This window comes from Molothrus aeneus, chromosome 15 (genome assembly GCF_037042795.1).
Source record: "Molothrus aeneus isolate 106 chromosome 15, BPBGC_Maene_1.0, whole genome shotgun sequence".
NCBI classification, from domain to species: domain Eukaryota; kingdom Metazoa; phylum Chordata; class Aves; order Passeriformes; family Icteridae; genus Molothrus; species Molothrus aeneus.
Genome location: NC_089660.1, coordinates 1,863,037 through 1,885,622, shown reverse-complemented (window position 1 = coordinate 1,885,622; position 22,586 = coordinate 1,863,037). Strand labels below are relative to the sequence as shown.

General features: G+C 61.6%; 1 protein-coding gene across 2 annotated transcripts; it reads left to right on the top strand.

The window, feature by feature from the left end:
* The first annotated feature begins 968 nt into the window (after positions 1-968).
* On the top strand, positions 969-21,323 carry AFAP1L1 (actin filament associated protein 1 like 1). Of its 2 annotated transcripts, none has more exons than XM_066560010.1 (19): positions 969-1,010; positions 12,929-13,057; positions 13,469-13,552; positions 13,863-13,960; positions 14,094-14,205; positions 14,565-14,663; positions 15,004-15,215; positions 15,553-15,732; positions 16,374-16,460; positions 16,688-16,781; positions 16,914-17,066; positions 17,412-17,623; positions 17,865-18,010; positions 18,320-18,398; positions 18,801-18,915; positions 19,040-19,204; positions 19,387-19,565; positions 19,809-19,937; positions 20,175-21,323. In XM_066560010.1, exons 1-19 carry the CDS (start codon positions 995-997, stop codon positions 20,196-20,198), a joined length of 2,313 nt encoding a protein of 770 aa, XP_066416107.1. In that variant the 5' UTR covers positions 969-994; the 3' UTR covers positions 20,199-21,323. The 2 variants fall into 2 exon arrangements, with proteins under 2 accessions (XP_066416107.1, XP_066416106.1); XM_066560009.1 differs by having other exon boundaries at positions 18,798-18,915.
* Positions 21,324-22,586: the final 1,263 nt, after the last annotated feature.

Genomic DNA, 22,586 nt, shown 5'->3' with positions numbered 1-22,586 from the left:
CCATTCTGGGGCAGCAGACACTCCAAGGGTCCCTGCTGGTGTGCCATTGCCCCGGGGGGAGCAGGGACACCCCAGGTGTCACCAGCTGTCCCTGGCTGCTCTGCAATTCCCAAAGCAGCCTGGCAGCATTGGCAGCCCTGGGCTGAGATTCCTTCCCCAAAGGAGATCCCAATTTGTGGAAGAAAACTGGGACTCAATTTCGAATGGAGACACCACCAAGCACCATCCATGCAGAAGCTGGTTCCCAGCTGGGCCTGGGGGAGTGAGAGGGGCTGAGTTTCCTGGGCTGAAATTGCCCCAAAAAGGGGAATTTCTCCAGGCTGGTTGCTAATTCACAGCTGATATTTCAATTATTGCTCTCCCAGGTGACAATAATTGGGTACATGTGGAAGCTCATCACGTTTCTGTCCCACCCTGCTGTCCCCACAGGGCTCAGCTGCAGCCCTGACCGTCCTGGCAGTGCCAGCAGCCTCTGTCCTTGCTGCCACACCTGGGACACTGTCACACATCGCACAGGCTGCCCGAGCCCAGGTGTCCCTGCAGGGCTGTGCTGGGCACGGACCATGACAGTGGCATGGCCAGGGACACGCCGGGCACAGGAGGGGATTTTGGGGAGGGGGAAACGAGGAGCGAGGGCTCAGGGGGAGCTCTCCGTGCTGCGGGCTGTGGGAATTCGCGATTTTCCCCCTAAACCGCGGCTGCCCAAGCCGGGCAGGTGGAGGTGACCCACTCGCGACCCCCACCCTGCGCCGGGGGTGTCTCTGGGTGCCGATGGGGATGCAGGCTGGCAGGGCAGCCCAGCCCAGGGCTGTACCCCGTGCCGTGCCGAGCCGGGGCTGGGCGCTGCCGGGCTCCGAGCGAGGGAGGGAGGGAAGGAGGGAGGGAGGGGCGGCTGAAGGGATTGGCCGCCCCCAGCCAGAGCCGGCCCCGCCGGGCGCCGCTGCCCGCGACATTCGCCCGCCCGCAGCTCCCGGGGCGGCCGCGGCTCCGGACCATGGACCGGCTCAGCGGTAAGGGACGGACAGACGGACGGGGGAGACGCGTATCCCATCCCCTCCCCTCCCCGGGCACAGCGCGGAGGGCGCCGGCGATGCCCGTGCCAGGCGCAGCGAGTCGCGGGTGGCGCATCCATTGTGGGACCCTGCTCCAGCAGGGCCGGCCGGGCACCAACTGGAACCAGTTTCTCTTTGCTGGTGGGATGGGTAAACCACCAGCAGCCTGCAAGGGAGGCTGTGGGGTGTAAGCGCTCGTTAGGGGAAATTGTGGTGGTGGACAGGGAGGCGACGCTCCCTGCTGGGGTCAGAGGGTTTCCCTGTCCGGGAGTCTCCCAGAGCCGCGGAGGCGCGATCCCCACGCTGCTGGGTGCGAGCAGCTCCTTCCCACACGCGTGGGGCTCCTGCCTGCAGTCCGTGGCACCGCCGAGCTCCTGGGCTTTGATCTGGGATCTGTACGAACCTGCCAGGGCTTCGGGCCAGCTCTGCAGGAAAGGTCCCGGCTCTGCTGGGGCTGCCTGGAAGGAGCTCGGGGAGGTTTGCAGGGGGATTGCTCCTTGCTGGGGCTGCACAGGGGGAGCAGGTGGTGACATGACGGAGCACGGGGGTGCTGGCCCTTGCCCTGTGCTGCAGAAAGGTGGCCAAAAGCCATGAGAGAGCGGCCAGGGCCGTCTCTGGCTGCAGGAGCGCGCTGGGGTGCCCGGGCGGCTCAGGAGCGCTGTGTGTGCAGCCCCAGGGCAGCACCCGCGGGTCAAGAGTTCCCTTTGCCCATGGAAAAGGATGGGGTGGCGTTTCCGCACTGGAAACGGCTCTGAGGAGGTTGGGATCGCTGCAAACACAGGCACGGTGTCAGTGGCTGCAGCCCGGGAGGGGACAGGGACGGGGACAGCCGTCCCCGGGTGGCTTTGCCCGCTCTGGAGGCAGGAGGGAGCTGTGGCAGGAGGGACAGTGTTGTCCAGTGACACTCGGTGCCAGAGCTGTCCCCCAGGGTCCCAGAGGACATCACTGCTGGGGACAGGGGGGGCACAGGGGCTCGGCTTCCCCATTCTCGCTGTGTGAGCTGATGGGAAATTCCCTGTTTGCACCCCAAAAACCAAACCTAGGACCTCATGGCAGGGAAGGAGGGGATGCCCAGCTGAGGGAGCCGTGTCTGGCCATGGTTTGGGCTCTCCACACGTTGACCCTGCCAGGGAAGAGCCGTTTTATCCCCCTCGCTGGTGCCTGCCTGCTTTGTTTTGAGTGCTTGTGATGAATTGCTGTTGGCACCTGGATGGCTCCTCGCTAATGGAAACCCCCCTAGCCCCTCCTGCTCATCAGCCAGAGCTGCTGGATCCCTCTGGGCGCTGTGACTCGTGGAGGGAAGGTTCCCTTCCCCAGTGAGAGGGGGGAATGGCGTTAGGCAGGAGCTCTGTGCCCATTCCCAGCCTATGGCTGCTCTCTGGCAGCCCCTTCCTTCACCTGGAGCTCTGCTCAGGCCCTGCTGTATCCTGATTTTATCACCTGCCAGTTTTTTCTCGTGCCCAGAGCATGGCCCAGCTCTGCATCAGAGGCTGACAGGGGATCGGTGCTGTTGGCAGAGCTTTTCAGGATGTGCTGATGGAGATCCCAGCTCCCACAGCGTGATTTGGGAGGCGATCCTTTGCTCAAACACGCCTGTGCTCACACGTGGCTTCTCCTCCCTCATTAGTGCCTCTTCCCTGACCTTTTGAGCCACCACAATTTAGGTCCTGCCCCAAACTTATCTGGGCTCTAAATCCAGCAGAGCCGGGAGATGTGTCGGGGATAAACTTGGCTCCAGCTCGCCCACAGGAATGGGGAGGCTGCAGGAGGGTGGGAGGGAGCCGGGATCATGGAATCCTGCCTGCGAGGAGGGCTCTGGGTGCTGAGGAGCACAGCCCGGGGCAGCTGTTAGCGCCGAGCTCTGCTCTGCATTGCAGCCATTCCTTCCATGGAAAGCGGCCACCGCCTGTTCCTGGCCCGGGGGAGGTGGGGAAGGGGCTGAGGTGGCTAAAACAGGATAAGAGGTGGGATGCTGGTGCTGATGAAGAGCTGGGCTTGTTTGCCCCTCTGGGTTTTCCAATCTGCTGTGTGCAGCGCCGGCCATAGCAGGGAAGGGCTGGGTCTGTGTGAAGCCTCCTGGCAGCTCTGGAGGGGCAGCTGGAGATGGGAGGGACACTGTGGGACAGCATCCCCCAGCCAGGAGCCCTGGGGACTGTCCTATCTGCCTGCACTGCCTGGAAAACCTGCCTGTCTCCCACTCTTGACCTGGAAATGCTCTTTTCCTGTGCAAACGTGCTGAGCTGCGAGGCTGCCGTGCCCTTTGCCGTGCGGCAGAGCTCCCACGGGCCTGCAGGAGGTTGCTCTCCTGCCCAGGAAAGCTTTGTTTAAGGTTTGGAAGGAGCTGTCTCATCCCAAGCAGTGGGAAGCCTCTTCAGAGCAGAGCACTGGGCTCGACCCAAGCTCTGCCTGTTGTTCAGTGGCCAAATCGCTTGCTGGGGACAGGAGATAACAGGGGACAGAGTGGAGGCTTGAAGTGGTTTCTGGCTTCCCAGACTCGTGTCCTAACCCCTTAACCCTTCCCTATTATCCAGTCTGGCACAGCTCACACTCCCTCCTGAGGAGCACATCTCCTCCTGCATATGAGGAACCTTCAGATTACCGGCACAGCTCTGTGTCCTGTGAAATACCGATTCAATGTCACTGTCCCAGGCCGGCGACAAGACAATGGGGCTGGCAACCTTCCACTGCCAGCCCTGCACAAACAAGGGGCTGGCACCCCAGCCAGGGCACCCAGGAGGTGACAGAGCAGGGAGGGCACCCGTGCCTGTCATCACCCGCAGGCGCTGAAAGCAGCGGCATTTGGGGAGCTCAGGTCCCCGGGGGCATTCTGGGCTGACAATCTGCAGTGGGGAAGGATAAAATAACCTCTGCGAGCCTCCCCCCGCTGCAGCTCCTTCCATTCCTGCTCCTGATAAAGCCTCCCATGGCATCAAAGGCGGCTCTTTGGCAGGCAAGGGGAAACACTGACATTTCGTAACAGTTTGGAACAAAAACAGCTTTGCTGCAAGGGGTTTCCATGCTCCAAATAATTTTTTTTCTTTTTTTTGAAGTGGTTTTCGTGTGCATTTGATCCTGGAAGTGATAAGAGGGAGCTGGGGGAGACGCTGGTATGCTCTGATTGCTGCCAATTAGCAGGAGATGTGTAAGGAGCACTTTGAAGAATGGCTTTGGCTTTCTCCGGGGTTTTTTTTTTGGTTTTTCTTTTTTTTCTTTTTTTTTTTTTTTTAGCATTAAACCCACCCAAGTTTGTGATGGAGAAACAGCTGCTCATTTTGTGTGATCCAAAATTTTGGGAAACCGCGGTTGTGAAGGACAAGAACAAGAAACAGAATTTAAGTTTGAGAGCTGGTGTTGGTGTCCTGGAGTGAAAAGCAGGTGAAGCAGTCCCAGCACTGCTGGAGCCACCGGAGCAGTCGCTCCCACCTTGTCACCGGGACATCGCGGGTCTCCTGTCCCTGCCGCCCGGCCCTGCAGGGGTTAACCGGGTAGGAAATGCTCTCCATGGTGGCCTTGCCGCTGCACCTGATGCTCCCGGCCGAGCTGGGCAAGGGAAGGAAAGGGAAGGGCTGAGAAAATAACGCTCATCCTGCTGGCCCAGGGTGCTCGGGGCAGCGCGGCCCCAGCCCCGCACACGGGGACCCTGTGCTGTGCCCCAGCCTGGGGACATGGGGACAGGGCTGAGGGGGCCACTGAGAGGGTCCCAACACCCCCAGCAGGGAGGGGGACTCGTGTCCAGCACAGCTCTGAACTCCTGGGCATTGCTGGGGTCAGGGCAGGGAGGCCAGGGCTGGGGCTGGGCACATCTCCCTGCCCCAGCCCCAGGATATTCCCCCCTGGCACCTGTGGGTTACCTGCCAGGATATTCCTCATTGGCACCTGTGGGTTACCTGCCAGGATATTCCTCATTGGTACCTGTGGGTTACCTGCCAGGATATTCCTCATTGGTACCTGTGGGTTACCTGCCAGGATATTCCCCCCTGGCACCTGTGGGTTACCTGCCAGGATATTCCTCACTGGCACCTGTGGGTTACCTGCCAGGATATTCCTCACTGGCACCTGTGGGTTATCTGCCAGGATATTCCCTCTCTGGCACCTGTGGGTTACCTGCCAGGATATTCCTCACTGGCACCTGTGGGTTATCTGCCAGGATATTCCCTCTCTGGCACCTGTGGGTTACCTGCCAGGATATTCCCCACTGGGTTCTCCTCCACCAGCTCTGTAAAGAAGGATCCCCATCCTGCTGCTGAAGACTTTTGGGGAAGTACAGTGGGATTTGGGAAAGCAGATCCTGCAAATCCCTGGCCATGCCCTGCTATGAGGTGAGGGTTGGGATCCTGCTCAGGATCCTGTCACAAGCTCCCCAGGTGACTTTTCCTCCCAAGAAGATGTGCCAGCTCTGGTGGCCTCCCCACATCTCACTCCTGCAGGTTGGGAATTGCATCCAGGGCGTTTTGGACCTTGGCTTTGGGGAATGGGGATGCACAGGACGTGGGGAAGTGTTTCTTGGGGTGCAGAGAGCTTTCCACCCCCACCAGAGGAGATTTTGGGGATATAGGGGCTGGATCCAGCCCTGGGTGGTGGTGTGGACTGGTGGGAATTGGGGTTTCCCACTAGAATCCCTGCAGTTAGCTGGAATCCCTGCAATTCGCTGGAATTCCTACATTTAGCTGGAGTTCCAGCTCTCCTGGAGGCTGAGGTTTGGAGGACACCAAGGGCTACAGGGAGGTGACAGCTCCAGGTCCCCACAGGTGGGGAGGTGTGACCCAGGGAGGCTCCCCACTGCTCTGCCCACCACAGAGGGTGGGCACAGGGCTGGGGCACCATGCCAGGGCCTCTCCCAGTTCTGGAGAGGAGCCCAGGCCAACCTGTTGCTGGAGTTTGTTTGGAAAAGGCCGACACCAAAATTTTGGTTGGAGGAAACACAGTTTACTCTGGGTCCTGAGTAATCCTAACATCTCTCCTCTGCCTGAAGCTTGTTTTTTATACATTACTCAGCAGGTCTCGCCCCTGCCTGACTATTCCTTTAAAGGGCATCTCAAACCTCTCCTTTTCATTCATTATTTACATGTGTTTTCCAGCCAGCAGCCTCTGAGCCCAGCTCCCAGGCTGGAGCATCCTGCCATGAGCCTGGCACCGAGCACTGAAATGTGGTCTGGGGCTGGCACTGGGTCCTAAAGTGCAGTCTGGGCCTGGCACAGACTCCTAAAATGTAGTCTAGGAGTACTAAACCTGCTGCATGTGATTTTCCAGAGCTGATCGTGTTGAGCTGGAGCTCAACCCCTCGTGGCTGGGGTTAGGAGCAGAGTGTGGAGGCTCCCTGTGCCTCTGTGGGGACCCAGCAGGGTCACTCGGATCTCTCCCCTGGGTGGTTTTATTTGCTCAGCATGTCTCTGTGAGAGGGGTGACCCAGGAACCACCCCGTGCTCCTCTGGGCCCGGGGGATGGAGTTTGCTTTGGGTGAGCTAAAGCAAACAGCCACAGCCTTCTCCAGGAGGCAGAAAAAGGGGGGACAGCCCCTGGGGAAGGGGTCCTGCCACAGCCCTGGGGAGGTGCTTGCCGGTGATTTAATCACGGGTTAATCATTACCTGCAGCACTCAGAAGCTGCCGTGAGGAAGGACATGCCCCGCAGGGGTTGTCCGGGGCTGGTGGCACTGCCTCGGTCCCTCTGGTGCCCCATGGCTGTGCTGGGGGGCGCTGCCCACGCTGGGGTGCCCAGGGGAGTGTGCGGGGGGAGATCTCCCAGCCACAGCCGTGCTCGGGGTGCGGCACGGCCAGGAGAGCCCTGAGCCGGCCGGGGGTGAGCCCAGCGCCGCTCCCTTGGCCCGGGCTGGGATCCCAATTAATGCTCGTTCCCATTTAATCTAATTACCCGGGGAAGAGGCTTCTGTGCCCCCCGGAGTGAGCGGTGGCTGCTGCAGGGTGTGAGCTGCCAGGGCCACCAATGCCGGCGATAATCTTTGCCCTCTGCACGCTCCATCAGCTGTAATTACACTTCCCTCCATTCAGGACTCCCGGTTCCTCCTGCAGGAGGGCAGCAGGATGTGAGAAGCCGTCTCCTCCGGGCAGGGCTGCGCTCACAGGGGGTGTTTGGAGTCCTGCTTGTGTCCAGTTCCTGTGTGCAGGGCAGAGCTGGGGCTCCAGGGGGGTCCCACAGCTCTTCTCCCCGTTTTGGGGGTGCTGAGGGCTCAGAGCCCCTCTGTGCAGAGAGCCAGGGTGGGCCAGGGGCTCGGGAAAGGCCAGGCTGGGGGAGCAGCTCTGGGCTGGGCTGGGCTGGTCCCTGCTGGGCCAGGCCAGGAGATAAAGCTCTGGGCAGGCTGTTTAACCTGGGGAGAGGAGCCTGAGCTGGCCGGGGCTTGGGACAGGCCCAGGACCCTCCGTGCCCCTGCTGGAGTGAACTGGAGCCGAGCTGGGAGAGGATGCCCAGAGCTGCTGCCGGGGCTGGGCTGTCTGCAGCACTGATGGAGGAGGGACAGCAGGCACAGCCCGGCACCCTTTGTGCTTTTAACCCTTCTGCTGGCACAGCCAGGGCACCCTTTGTGCTTTTAACCCTTCTGCTGGCACAGCCCGGCACCCTTTGTGCTTTTAACCCTTCTGGTGGCTCAGCCAGGGCACCTTTAGTGCTTTTAACCCTTCTGGTGGCTCAGCCAGGGCACCTTTAGTGCTTTTAACCCTTCTGGTGGCTCAGCCAGGGCACCCTTTGTGCTTTTAACCCTTCTGCTGGCACAGCCAGGGCACCCTTTCTGCTTTTAACCCTTCTGGTGGCTCAGCCAGGGCACCCTTTGTGCTTTTAACCCTTCTGCTGGCTCATCTGCCCCTCTCCCAGGATGGAGGAGCCCTCCAAGCCCTTGTGGAAGGGGAGAAGCTGCTGCTCTGGGGGCAGAACAGGGGGGTTTGTGCCTTCTCAGGCAGTCAGGTTCCACATTCACCTCCCAGCATTGATTTTCCAAGGCTATCAGCTGAGGATGTTAATTACTGCCAGGCTCTGATGAGGGCCCCAGGGCTGTGCATGGCTGCTCTGCCTGCGTGCTGGAAGTGCTGAGGTTTGAGATTGGAGCTTGCCTCGTGTTCCACATCAACCAGGGGTGCTGCAGCGCCCAGGGTGGGAGCAGAATCACAGAGTTACCCCAGTGAGGGGCAGCTGGGAGGCCAGGGAGGGCGGCAGGGCCCCAGGAGCCAGCCCTGGCTGCTCAGTGCTGCTGGAATTGTTGGATGCAGAGTCAGAGGCTGCCCCATCCTCCCCACTCAAGGGGCCCTTGTTTGCAGGGAGGAGATGATTCATGTGCACCCCCTCAGCAAATCTTCCACTCTCAGGGGATGTTGCCAGGGCTCAAGAGTGATCATTGATGGTTGGCTCTTCCTGAAAGCCCCAAGGCCTGGAGCAGGACAGGCTGGGAGGAGGAGGAGGAGGAGGAGGAGGTGCTGGTGGCATTTTCCAGGCTGCTGTTCCTGGCCCTCCCAGCCCATCCCAGTTTGCCCCACACCAGCAGGTGCTGAGGGATGGGAGCAGAGCCTGGCTGGCTCCTGCCCCCTCCAGGGCCCTGTGCTGCCCCTCTCCTGCCCCTTGGCAGGGCAGTGGCCGTGGGCAGGGTGCAGGCAGCTCTGTTCTGCTGTCCCCTGCACAAAGGAACAATTCTGGGAGCACCAAGTCACCTCCACCGAGGCACTTCCTCATCCCTGCTGGGAAAAAACCTCCTTGGAGTGGGGATGGGAACAGGAGCTGCCCTGGGAGCTCAGCAGAGTGGCCGTGGGCTTCCTCAGAGAGCAGCACTGCTGGGGCTGGAGGGGGCTGCCAGCATCTCACCCCTCTGGTGCTGCCATCCTGGGACACCCAGCGAGGCCTGGGGACACCTCCCAGCACTGCAGGGCTCTTGCAGGTGGCTGCACACCCACCTGTGCACAGGTGAGCAGGGTTGGTGTGCTGCAGAGAGCACCCCTGGGGCTGTTTGTGCCACCTGTGCACAGGTGAGCAGGGTTGGTGTGCTGCAGAGAGCACTCCTGGGGCTGTTTGTGCACAGGTGAGCAGGGTTGGTGTGCTGCAGAGAGCACCCCTGGGGCTGTTTGTGCACAGGTGAGCACCCCTGGATCTGTTTGTGCCACCTGTGCACAGGTGAGCAGGGTTGGTGTGCTGCAGAGAGCACTCCTGGCGCTGTTTGTGCCACCTGTGCACAGGTGAGCAGGGTTGGTGTGCTGCAGAGAGCACCCCTGGCGCTGTTTGTGCCACAGGCACCTCCCTGCAGGGCTCCTCCAGGGGCTGGGGTGTCCCTGGTGCTGTCCCCTCCTGTTCAGGGCACCCAGGAGCTCCCAAGGTTGGTTTGCTGGGGTGGCAGCTGTGAGGGGCCCTGTGCTGGCAGGCAGAGCAGCCGAGGGCCCTGCCCTGCCAACAGGAAGGATTTATTTGTGCCTGGGTTTTATTTTAGCTACAAACAATGGCTGTTACTCCCAGCATCCGATTTCCCCCGGCCCCAGGCATCACCTGGTGCAGGAGGAAGCGTGGCCGGAGGCAGGGGAGCTGTGAACACAGGATGGGGGTCCCTGAGCACCTCCCACCACATTTCAGAGCTGTGATTCAGCATCTCCCCTCCCCAGGGGAGCTGTGAACACAGGATGGGGGTCCCTGAGCACCTCCCACCACATTTCAGAGCTGTGAACACAGGATGGGGGTCCCTGAGCACCCCTCACTGCATTTCAGAGCTGTGAACACAGAATGGGGGTCCCTGAGCACCTCCCACCACATTTCAGAGCTGTGAACACAGGATTGGGGTCCCTGAGCACCCCTCACTGCATTTCAGAGCTCTGAGCACAGAATGGGGGTCCCTGAGCAGCTCCCACCACGTTTCAGAGCTGTGGTTCAGCCTCTTCCCCTCCCTGGGGCTCTCTCAAGCTCCAGGCTGAGCTTTTCTTGGGGGTGAGACCTCCATGGGCTTGTCTTATCTCTCCCCTTGCTCAAGCTGGGTCTCTCTACACCAGGAAACTCCTGCTTTGGCTTGGCCAGAGACTCTTCCTCCTCCTCCTCCTCCTCCTCCTCCTCTTCCTCCTCTCTGCGGGTTACTGGAGCAGGACCCGGTCTGTGCTGCTGTGCTGGGGCAGAGCCAGGGAGGCTCTGCAGCTGCAGCCCGTGACCAGCCCTTATCTGTGTGCTGGGAAAAGGCTCCCTGAGCAGGGCAGCACTTGTGGGCTCTAAAAATAGAGCTGGGCTGGAGAGGGGGCTGCAGGGGCTGCAGGGGCTGCAGGGGCTGCAGCTCCGTGCCTGGTGCTGCTGCCAGAGCAGGATGTGGCAGCCCTGTCCCGGTGTCCTGCATGGCACCATGTCCTGCTGCTGTCCCCTGGGCCACCCTGGGTCCCTCCAGGCCTGTTGGTTAATGCTAAAGCCATCTGCTGCCATGGGTCCTGGCCTGCCCAGGCCCAGAGAGCTCGTGGGCATCTGCCACCCTGCCTCAGACGTGGAGAGGAGGGCATTGCTGGTGTCCCTGTCCATCCTGGGCTGTGCTCCCACAGGTTTTGGATGCAGGAGAAGCCCCAGCAGAAAGCAGCAGGTGGGAGCCATTTGCCAGCACCATCTGGAGGTGTCCCAGAGCAGGGGACACAGGCTCTGTGTGTCACCTGTGGTCACTCTGACAGCCCAGCCCTCCTCCCCAGGAGCCCTTTGCTGTCCTGCCGTCCCTGTCCCCGGGCTCAGAGCCCCCAATGGTGGCACCACTGCCCACCCCAGCACAGGAGATGTGTCCCTGTCCCCTGTGCTGGTCCCTGCCTGCCAGGTGACCTTGGGTGTCCCACATCCCCTGCTGCCCCCCTGGAGCAATCTCCCCTCACTTCCTGCAGCCCCCCCATTAATTTCCTTCAGCCTGGAAGCCTAACGAGCATAGGAAATGAATTCCTTGCCTCCCTGTGCTCCCCCAGGCTGTGCCCTCCTGGGATCACAGGCCTCTTTGAGTGCCCCCCTCCCTCCCCCGTTGTATTTTGGAGGATGTTTAACAAGGGAGATGGAGGGGACAGCTCAGCTGGGGGAACAAAGGCGCCTTCAGAGCTGCGTGTCCGTGCTGAGTGTGCCCAGCTCGGGGCACTGCTGCTGAGCCCAGCCCCTGCCAGCAGCCCTGGCACCCCAGGGGGGTCCCTGTGCCCCCTCCTGCCTGCTGGGGCACTGTTGATAGGATCCAGGCTGTGCTTTGGGCCCTGGCTGGCCCAGAGCCCTGACACGAGCTGGTGCCTGTGATGGGACGTGTCCTACACGTGGCTGGGATGGGGGTGCTGGTGACACCATGGCCGGGGGTTTGGGGTGTCCTGGGAGTGGGGGGATGCTGCTGACCCCACAGCCCAGGGTTTGGGATGTTCTAGAGTGTGGGGGAGGCTGCTGACATCTCAGCCTGGGGTTTGGGGTGACCTGGGAGTGAGGGGATGCTGCTGACCCCATGGGCTGGGGTTTGGGGTGACCTAGGAGTGGGGGGATGCTGCTGACCCTATGAGGTGGGGTTTGGGGTGTCCTGGGAGGGGGGGGATGCTGGTGACATCTCAGCCTGGGGTTTGGTGAGCTGTGGAAAGCCGCTGCAGGGAGGAGCCTGCACAGTCCCTGTCCCCTTTGTGGGAGCTGGTGGCAGAGCTGGGGCAGCAGGAGAGGCTGAGTGACTCCCGAGATGTTTGCAGCTGCTGGCTGGACAGGGGAAATGTGCCTTTGGGTCCCAGCTGCTTCCTTGCAGTGCCCTGCCCTGCCCAGCCCTGCAGGGAGCATGTCCCACCTTCCTGGAGAGCACCAGCAGGAGCCTGATCCTGTCCTGCCTGTGCAGCACCCTGCAACACCCCAGGGAGGGTTTTCCTCCCTTCCCTCCCTCCCTGTAAGGCACAGGGGCCTGGGGCTGGGTGCTTACCCCACCCAGGGGGCTCAGCAGTCCCCACCATGGCAGGGGTGTGCTGGCAGGGACAGCAGGCAGGGACAGCCATGGGCAGGGCCTGTCCCGTGGCTGTGGGGTGGCTGTGGGGGTCACTGCAGCTCCAGGAGCAGGAATCCATTCCCTGTGGTTGCCTCCTCCTTCCCCAGGGTCTGAGGGGTGCTTGTGTGTTCTCCTCAGCAGTGCTGAGGCTTCTCCTGCTGCTGGGGCTGCCTGTCCTGGCTTGGCTGGGCACTGCCCAGTGCTGTGGCCAGAAGGGCTGATCTGGGGCTCAGCTTGGCACTAGGGAGGGAGGAGGAAGCAGGAGGTCTGTGCAGTGCAGGGAGGCAGGAAGAGCCACATCCTGCCCTGTGTCCTGGGATGGTGGCAATTTGGGCTGGCACGTTGTCTCTGTGCCCAGGGGCTCGTCTTGGCTGGCACTGCTCTTGCTGGGCTCCCCTTCACCTTTAAACACCAGCTGCTTTTATTGTGCTGCTTTTATTGTGCTGCTTTTATTGTGCTGCTTTCATTGTGCTGCTTTCATTGTGCTGCTTTCGGCTCCGTGTTCCTGACATGAGGAAGGAGGATCCCATCAGATCAGAGGCTCAGAATCCTTCCCTTCCTCTGGGAGATACCCTGTGCGAGCCCCTGCTGTGCCAAGGAGCAGTGTGGGGACAGCTACAGCCCAGCCAGGGTGTCCCCATGCTCTGGGGCACACACCGTCCCCTCCTTGGAGCCGTCCCCATCAGTCAGCACGTCTGAGCTGCCTCCAGGGTGACCCCTGGCCTCTGTTTCTGTCCCTGGAGACCCAAAGCCAGCTGTGTGCCACCCCAGCTGTGCTGAGAGGATGTTTGGTGGCTGCCAAGAGGAGGATCCTGCTCTGGGAGCAACTGCAGCTCTTTCTTTCTGCCCCATCCAGAGCTCCAAGTTTGCTGGAGTTCCAGCCCATTTTGCCTTGTCTTAACCCCAGCATCCCAACACCCCCTGGCTGACGGGATTTTCCCTGCTCCCCTCAGTGCTGGACCAGCTCCTGCCAGAGCTCAGCGTTCTGCTCAAGCTGCTGGACCACGAGTACCTGAGTGCCACCACCCAGGAGAAGAAGCTGGCTGTGTCCACCATCCTGCAGAAGCTGCAGCCACCTGCAGGTCTGTGTCCCTCTCCCGTGGTGGCCTTGGCTGTTCCCAAAGGTGTCCCCAGCAGGGCAGGGATGAGCCCAGCACCTGCTCAGCCCCCTCAGGGCGCTTTGCTTTCCCTTCTGAGCCCCTCCCTGCCCCCGGAGCAGGGCTGGCGTCAGCGGTGCCCCGGGGCCAGCAGGGAGGGCTGCTCCCTGCGGAAACGCTGCTTCCAGAGCCCTTCCTGCCCGGGTTTGTGCTCAGCACGGGGGTTTCCGCCGGCGCTGTGCACCTGGGCCTCCACAGAGCCCCCGTTCCTGCTCTCCTGGGGGAGCCACAGCAGCCCTGGGGGTTCCTCCTCCCACCCCTGCTCCGTGTCCCTGGGATTGGGGGCATGAGGGGCAGCAGTGCCTGCCCCAGGCTCAGTGTCCCTCTCAATTCCAGGGAAGGATGTGGACTACATGTATGTCAACACAGCGTCCCTGGGCAATGGCACCAGCTTCGTGGAGTCCCTCTTTGAGGAGTTTGGTACGTGTGGCTGAGCTGGAGGGGTGCCCTGGGGGTCATGCCAGTGCTGGGGTCCCTTGGAAGAAGGGTGACAGCTACATCCTTGTGTCCAGAGTGGGCACCATCGCTCTGGGTGCTTGTTCCTGCTCCCTTGGGGCTGTTTGGGGGCTGGCCATGAGGGAAGCCACGCTCCAGCTGGGTTTAGCAGTGATTCCCATCTCCCAGCACCTCCCCAGGGCAGGGCCATGGAGGGAGATCCCTGCAGGGCACAGCTGGGATGTCCAGCTCTGCTTTCCTGCTCCCCTCACCCTCTGTTTATCAAACCGTGCAGACTGTGACCTGCGGGACCTGCAGGACATGCAGGAGGAGGAGGGGGACACCAATGACACTGCTGGCTTGGAGCTGGCAGGGACCCAGCCAGCCAAACCTGTGAGTGCCTGGCTGTCCCCGAGCCAGCTCTGCGAGGGGAGGTGACAGTGGCCAGGGTGGGACCCTTCCTGTGCCCTGCTGGGGCTCCTGCCCTGCTGCTGCCTTGGTTAAAGCTGGAGGTGTTCTGCTCTAGGTTCCTGTGGATCCTGCTCCTCCTCTGCCCACCACTCCCCCTCCTGAGGATTACTACGAGGAAGCTCTGCCCCTGGGCCCTGGCAAGGCCCCCGAGTACATCACCTCCCGCAGTGAGTCCTGCTCCAGCCAGGCCAGCAGCAGGCTGGGGGGAGCCCCACGGGCTGCCCACTGCGTCCCTCACCTGCCTGACACCCCAGGCAGCTCTCAGTGGGCTGTTCTGCTCATCCTGGGGAAGGAATTGTCACTGCTCCCACCTGCAGCGCTCCTGTCCCCCTCCCTTCCATCCCACTTGCTATTGCAAGGAGTTGTTTGCTCCAGCCAGACTGGGAGTGAGGTGATGGGAGGGATCGGAGCCATGGGAGGAGCAATGCTGGGATGCCCTGGGAGGGTGTGCTTGGCTGTGCCCCACCGAGCATCCATGAGGGAAACCAGGGTGTACCAGCCCCAGCCCCCTGTGCTTCCCCTGCAGACAGCTCCAGCCCCCCCAACTCCATCGAGGACGGCTACTACGAGGATGCAGACAGCAGCTACCCTGTCACCAGGATAAACGGGGAGCAGAAAAGTTCCTGTAGGTATCTGGGTGTCCTCAGCAGCGAGGGGAGAGCTTTGGCAAGGTTTGGGGCTTGAGCAGTGGGCTGGGGGCTGCTGGGGTTGAGGCTGGAGAACCTCAGAGAAACAAACCAGCCCAGGGCTCTGGACAGAGGCACCTGGGGCTGGCTCTCGGCCCACAAGCATCCTGCTGGGATTCCAAGGGAAGTGGAGGTGGCTGCTGCCCAAGGCTGCTGTTTGCAGAGGATGCAAGGGAATCCACCTCTCCTGGCACCCAGCTCTGTCTGGAGCTGCTGGGCACGGGGAACCCTGGCAGGGTGTGTGGCACCTTTTAGGGTGACTCCGCTGCTTTCTTCCAGACAATGACTCGGATGCCATGAGCAGCTCTTACGAGTCCTACGACGAGGAGGAGGAGGAGGGCAAGGGCCAGCAGCTGACACACCAGTGGCCCTCGGAGGAGGCCTCCATGAACCTGGTGAAGGATTGCCGGATCTGCGCCTTCCTCCTGCGCAAGAAGCGCTTTGGGCAGTGGGCCAAGCAGCTCACCATCATCCGGGATGGCAAACTGCTGGTGAGCCTGGCCTGGGGGCACAGACACCCCCCCTGGGGGCTTGGGAGGGTGGCTGAGCCCAAGCTGAAGGAACAAAAGCACCATCCAAACAAAGCCCCTGCCCCAAGGCTGCCACACAGGCAGCAGCTGCCCTTGCTTACCTTGCAAGGGAACAGACAGCTCCCCTGTTTTTGGGACACCATGAAGTGAGAGGGCACCCTCAGATGAGCCATCTCCATCTGTGCCACCAGCGAGGGACCCTGAGACCCCGTGTCACCTGTGGGACCCCCCCAGCACTGCAGCCAGCCAGCCAGGCAGGTTTGGCTGAGCCCTGAGCAGTTCTCTCCGCTTCCCTCAGTGCTACAAAAGCTCCAAGGACCGGCAGCCACATGTGGAGGTGCCCCTGCCCACCTGCAACGTCATTTATGTCCCCAAGGACGGGCGGCGCAAGAAGCACGAGCTGCGGTTCTCGCTGCCGGGTGCCGAGGCGCTGGTGCTGGCAGTGCAGAGCAAGGAGCAGGCTGAGGAGTGGCTCAAGGTACCACAGCTCCTGCCAGGGGCATCCACAGAGCCCCCTTGGCATCCCCCCTGCCCGGGCTGGGAGGGGGCTGTGCTGGGAATGGCTTTGCCCCGCTGGAAGGGGACGGGGGCTTTGCTCCTGTCCCTTATCGGCCGCTTCCCAGGGCTGGGCGGCTCCGGCGCTGATAGCCCCGGCTGGGGGATGTTTGCTCTCCCCTTCCTCTTCCCCAGGGCCCTTTCCTGCCTTTGTTCAGGGCCGGGAAGTGGGGGCTGCGGGGAAGGGGTGGCGGGTGGGAAAGGAGCCTCTGAGCACACCACTGCCACAGCTGTCACCCCAAATGTGGGAGAATGGGGGGGTTTACACACCCAGGGCACATGGGTGTCATGAGGTGTCCTGTGCTGGCAGGGTGATGCTGGCTTGGCACCTAAGTCTGTCCCTTCTGAGATTTCCAAAATCCCCGACAAAATCCACAAAAGTGGTTGAAGTGTTGAAGGGGCCAAGGTGTGAGCAGTGCTGATGTGGGTGTGCTGCCCTGAGCTGTGGGGACCAGGATGTGTCCCCCTGGCTCAGCCTGGCTCTGGTAGTGAAGGAGCTGAGCCAGGGAGGGCAGCCCTGGCCCTCGGGTCACTTTGAAGTGACAGCTGGGGCTGTCTGTGCAGGTGATAAAGGAAACCAGCAGTCCAGCAGCAGGCGGGATGGAGGCCCCCACCTCCCCAGTGATGCCGTGCAAGATGGAGCTGGACAAGGTGATGGTTTCCAGGGGCCCTGTCTGGGAGCTGTGTGGGGCTGCTGTGGACAAACCTGGGGAACACGGGGTTGGAGGACCCTGAATTCCTGGGGCTGCATGAGGAGCCTTTCCCATTCTCACAGCAGCTCTGCAGGGCTGGGAAGGGGAACAGGAGCTGGAAATCCCAGCCCTGTGCAGAGGGATGAAGGGCGGGGGTGGTGCTGATGGGATTCTGCTCTCCCACAGCGGCTGTCCCAGGAGAAGCACACCTCAGACTCAGACAGTGTGGCCATGGGGGACACCGGGTCCCCAGCCACCCGCAGGGACCACGGCGAGCACGGTACAGTCCTGTCCCCACAGCTGGCCCACCCAGCCAGGGCCAGCTGTGTGCCCACAGCTGGGCAGCATCCTCTGCAGCCAGGGGGGATGGCAGGCCACGCACCAGGGTCACACAGCTACCCTGTCCTTCCAGGGAAAGGCAAAAAGAGCGGCCTGGCTGACCTGAAGGGCTCAATGAGCCGGGCAGCGGGGAAGAAAATCACCAGGATCATCAGCTTCTCCAAGAAGAAGCCATGCCCTGAGGACACCCAGGCCTCCTCCACCGAGGAGGACATCCCTTGCTGCGGTTCGTGTGGGCTGGGGGCAGAGATGGGGCTGGGAGTGGAGTGGGATCAATGGGGAGTGACGTCCCCCCCGTCCAGCATGGGCTCACTTGGGGGGGAAATGCTGCCCAGGCCTGGCTCTGCAAATTCCAGTGATGAGTAGGCAAGGAGTCACCCATGTCCCCAAAAACAGGCTTGAGGGGACTTTGTGGTACTGAGCTGGCAGCTCCCCTGGGCCCAGCTGGTTGTCTGGGGGGAAACTGAGGCCCAGGAGGGCTGGATGAGCAGGAAGCCGTGCTGTCAGCTCTGTCCTGTCAAAGCCTGCCTGGGGCACAGCCGGGCGGGCGCTGATGCCCTTCCCTCCCCAGGCTACCTGAGCGTGCTGGTGAACCAGTGCTGGAAGGAGCGCTGGTGTCGCCTCAAGGGGAACACGCTGTACTTCCACAAGGACCGCTCGGACCTGCGCACCCACGTGAACGCCATCGTGCTGCGCGGCTGCGAGGTGCTGCCCGGCCTGGGCCCCAAGCACCCCTTCGCCTTCCGCATCCTGCGCCACGGCCACGAGGTGACGGCGCTCGAGGTGAGCGGGGGGCGCTGAGGACAGCATTGCCAGGCTGGGGGAGCGGCCCTTGGGGTGATCGGCGCCCCATGCAAGCAGTGCCTTGTTTTGTCCTCGCCTGGAAAGCTCGGGGCACCTCTTGGGTGAGCTGGGGGAGCTGCATGGGGACTGGGTGCACAGAGGGGGATTGTGTCATCAGCAAGGATGAGGGGCTGGTAGCTGGGTGTGCAACCCAGCGTGGACCACTTCCTCTGTCCTCCAGGCAAGCTGCTCTGAAGACCTGGGCCGCTGGCTGGGTCTCCTCTTGGTGGAAACAGGCTCCCAGACAGCCCCAGAGGCCTTGCACTACGACTACGTGGATGTGGAGACCATTGCCAACATTGTGACAGCCGTGAGACACTCCTACCTGTAAGGCTGTGTGCCTCCTGAAGTGCCAGGGGCTGGGTGCTGGGCTGGGCATGGTGATCCTTGGCCCTGTGGAGTCTCCAGAGCGGACACAGGCTGGGCTGTGGTTTGTGGCTGGGATCTCAGGGACAGTCAGTGCCCCAGGGGTTGTTCCCTAGGGCAGCATGGGAAGCTGAAAGGGTTTCATCAGTGCTGATGCAGAGTGTGTTAGGGTGGGGTCGTGAGATGCAGGAATCTCTCTAAGCTGGAAAGGTTCCCTGAGGGGCTGGCAATGATGTTCTGGAAAGGAAGACCCCACCCCTCCTTCTGCAGGTGGGCGAGCTCCTCCCAGGATCAGCGAGCAGACTCCTCTCGGGTGGTGTACGATGATGTCCCCTATGAGAAGGTTCAGGTGAGCACAACTTCGTGGCTCATCCTCTCCCACCACAGTGGCCCAGGGGCTGAGATGGCCCTGCAGGTGTCCCAGCTGGAACATGGCCCTGCAGGTGTCCCAGCAGGGGGATGGCCCAGCAGGTGTCCCAGCAGAAGGATGACCCTGCAGGTGTCCCAGCAGAGGGATGGCCCTGCAGGTGTCCCAGCAGGGGGATGGCCCAGCAGGTGTCCCAGCAGAAGGATGACCCTGCAGGTGTCCCAGCAGAGGGATGGCCCTGCAGGTGTCCCAGCAGGGGGATGGCCCTGCAGGTGTCCCAGCAGGGGGATGGCCCTGCAGGTGTCCCAGCAGGGACATGACCCTGCAGGTGTCTCAGCTGGGGGATGGCCCTGCAGGTGCCTCAGCTCTCTCTCCTCCCAGCAGGCGGAGGAGGAGCCGGGGCGGCCGGGGGCTGCTCAGGTGAAGCGCCACGCCTCGTCCTGCAGCGAGAAGTCGCGGCGGGTGGATCCGCAAGTCAAAGTGAAGAGACACGCCTCCAGTGAGTCCCCAGGCCACAAACCTCCCCAGGGCTCCTGGCCAGTTCCCCTCAGGGATGTGGGTGGGCTCGGCTGGACCGTGGTGCCATCGCTGCAGCCCTTCATGGTCCCTCCCCGTGCCTGCAGGTGCCAACCAGTACAGGTACGGCAAGAACCGGGCCGAGGAGGACGCCAGGCGGTTCCTGACGGAGAAGGAGAAGCTGGAGAAGGAGAAGGCATCGATCCGCAGCGAGCTGATGCTGCTGCGGAAGGAGAAGCGGGAGCTGCGGGAAGCCTTGAAGGGCAGCACGGGTAGGTCGGGGCCATGGGAGCTGCCAGGCGCTCGGGCACCGAGCACAGGGACACCGGGCTGGCCACAGGGACACGGGGGCCGGGAGCTGGGCTGGCTGCAGCGCTCTGCCAGCCCCATCTAGTGTCCCCGTGCGGAGGATGGGTGGATTCTCCAGCGCTGAGCTGGGCGGTTGTGCAAGCAGGGCAGAGGCTGCAGGAGCTGGAGCAGCGGGTGGCGGAGCTGGAGGAGCGCTGCCGGCAGAAGGAGGAGTCTCGGGTCGATCTGGAGCTCAAGCTGACCGAAGTGAAGGAGCAGCTGAAGCAGTCGCTGGCAGGAGGGCCGGCCCTGGGGCTGGCCGTGACCAGCAAGGCTGAGAACGGGGTATGCATCCCTTTTTCCTCACTCAGGGCTCCAACTCCTGCAAGAAACAGTGGTTGGGGTACTGTGGGGAGCAGCAGAGGGGAGAGGGGACATCCCTGTAGCTTTGTCCCTGTCAGGACAGGGGTGTGTGAGTTGGATTTGGTCACCTCAACTTTTATCTCATTACAGTTCATGCTTTTTTTTTTATCTGTTGTCAATGCTTCCTGGGTTTCCTGAGCTTTTCTTGCTCCTGCTTTTCCACAGGAAACTACAAACAAGGCAAACGGGAGCCCCCCTGAGCACTTGGTCCCTGTGAACTGCGCGGCAGAGCTGAGGAAGAGAAGCCCCTCCATCATCCCTGCCAACACGGGCAGCGTGCTGAGGAAAGCCAAGGTCCTGCTCGGCTCTCCCTCTCCTCCCTGGCCCCCCGGGAAATCTCAGTTTTTGCCCCTTGTTTAACCATGGAATCATGGCAGTGCAGGGCTGGGTGGGAGAGGAAAATGCTTGGAAGATGCTGGGTCCAAAGCCCCCAGCAGGGAGGGATGCCTTAAAGTGTTGCTTTTCCAGTGATGCTTTTCCAGTGTTGCTTTTCCTCATCCCTTTTTATTGTTTTTCTTCCTTTCTCTGCAGGAATGGGAAAAGAAGCAGACTTAAGTCAGCCTGCCAAGCCCTGAACACACAGTGGGGATCACGGAGGAGCTGCCAGCCCCCTTTCTCTGAGACACTGGGAGGGTGCAGGGAAGGCGTGGTGGAAGAGCTGCTCTGCCAGCCCCACCATGGCACCACCACCTCTATAAACCAGGGGAAGGGGACGGGAGGGGACTGGGGAGGCGGGTGGGGAAGGGGAGTTCCTTGTGGATCAGGGTCACAAACTGCTGGGAAACCCAGCTCTGGGGGAGCCTGCCCCGGAGCCAGGAGTGTGACACAAACTCTGGGTGCAGGAGGAAGGAGGGGAGAGGCTGGGCTGGCAGGTGGCACTGCCCAGCAGGTGCTCCAGTTTTGGGGATCAGCGTGTGTCCAGGCTAACACCTGCCAAAGCAACCATGGACTCCTTGGGGTTTTTGGCCCCCTCAGTTTTGGGATTCAGGAGCTGCTCAGGACCAGCCACTTTGGAGATGCCAGTTGTTCACCCTGCTCACTGCTCCCAGCTCTGCAGGGTCTCATCTCAGGGTTCCTCATGGCTCAAGCTTGCTGTGCCTCAACCACGTGCCTTTGTCCAATATTTCCTTCTTGTCCTCCAGGCAGTAAGGGTGAGGGCATGCTGCCTTGCCTTGGAACAAAGGAAGCTCAAGTGTCAGCATTGGAAAGCAAATTAACAGTGGGCACCTTCTACCTTTGCTAAACAGCTTAGAAGTGCTGCAGAGGGCTAGGGATGGAGGCAGGCCACCTTCCTGCCCTGGTCCCATGCTGGTTTTGGGGGGAACAGGGAAGGGGACAGGGCTGTCTCCTGGCCAACAACACATTCACACTCTGGCTGCTGCACTCAGACACAGGTTGGTAAGGCATGTGATCAAAATGGAGTGAAGGGAAGTCTAAAAATTAAAAAAAAAAAAATCAGCAGGGCTGTTGGAGCAGAAAAGTGAAATAGAGTAAGGTTATTCAGCACAGGCAGAACAAAGGACAGGAATGGAAAGGCCCCAGCTTTTGTGCTGGGAACAAGGGAGTCACCATCACCCTCTCATGCTATGGACTGCCACAATTAACCTCTGGAGCTCACTTGTCCACAGCCCTGTGTTAGTACCTAGGTAAGCAGCTTTTAATAAAAACGCTGGCAGTGGCCTGCCCGGTTCTGTGGCTGAGGGAACAGGGTGGGAATGCTGCTCCTGCTCCCAGGGAAAGGGGCTGGGCTGGGCTCAGTATCCCTGTGCCAGCAGCTGCTGGGGCAAGCAGCTCCCTGAAAGCACATCAGAGAATCCCAGACTGGTGTGGGTTGGAGGGCACTTAAAGCTCATCTCTTATTTTAAGGGGCAGGGACACCTTCCGCTATCCCAGGTTCCTCTAGATTCCATCCACCCTGGCCTTGGACACTTCCAGGGGTGGGACAGCCACAGCTTCTGTGGGCACCCTGTGCCATGGCCTCAGCATTGTCACAGGGAAGAATTCCTTCCCAGTATCCCATATAACCCTGTGCTTGGCAGTTTGAAGCCATTCCCCCTCATCCTTCATGCAGTTGTTGGCAACTTTGACCAAGGCTTTGGGCTTTGGTTAATGTTTATTCACCACGGGTAAAGAACACTCGCAGTCTCTTCCAGTCCTTTCCTGAACTAGAGGTGAAACCTGTCCTGTTATCACCTTTAACCCGCCCAGCCAGCGGCAGGAGCTGTGTGTCTCGGGGTGAGCAGGGTCTGAGCCCTGGGAGGAACCGGGTCCGAGCCCCAGAGGCCAGAGCCGTGTGCCCATGTCCGAGCCCAGGGGCCCGGAGCTGTGTACCCGTGTCCAGGTCCGAACTCTGCCGGGGAAGGAGCTGGGGTCGGGTCCGAATCAGAGTCCCGGGGGATGGAGCTGGGTCCGGGGCCGAGCTCCAGGGACGCGGTGGTGCATGCCCAGGTCTGATCCCTGGGACGCTGGAAGCTGTATCCAGGCCGAGCTCCAGGGAACCAGTGTTGCGTGCCTGGGTCTGATCCTTGGCACACCGGAGCTCTGTCCGGGTCCCAGTCCCGGAGCCCGGTGCCAGATCCGAGTCTCGGGGGAGCCAAAGGCCGGGGCCCGGCCCCTTGAGCCCGGAGCTGTCCCGAGTTCCCGGCCCCTTGAGCCCGGAGCCGAGTCCCGAGTTCCCGGAGCCAAATGCCGGGGCCCGGCCCTTTGTGCCCGGAGCCAAGTCCTGGGTTCCCGAAGCCGAGTCCTGGGGCCCGGCCCCTTGTGCCCAGAGCCGAGTCCCCGGTACCCAGAGCCGCGTGTGCGGCGGCGGGCGGAGCGCTCTCCTCCCGCCCTCCATTCCCCCATGCCCGCCTTCCCCTCATGCCCGCCTTCCCCTCACGCCGCAGCCCCTCGCCGGCCCGCCCGCCGCTCGCAGGGCCGTGTGGGAGCTGTAGTTCGGCGCTG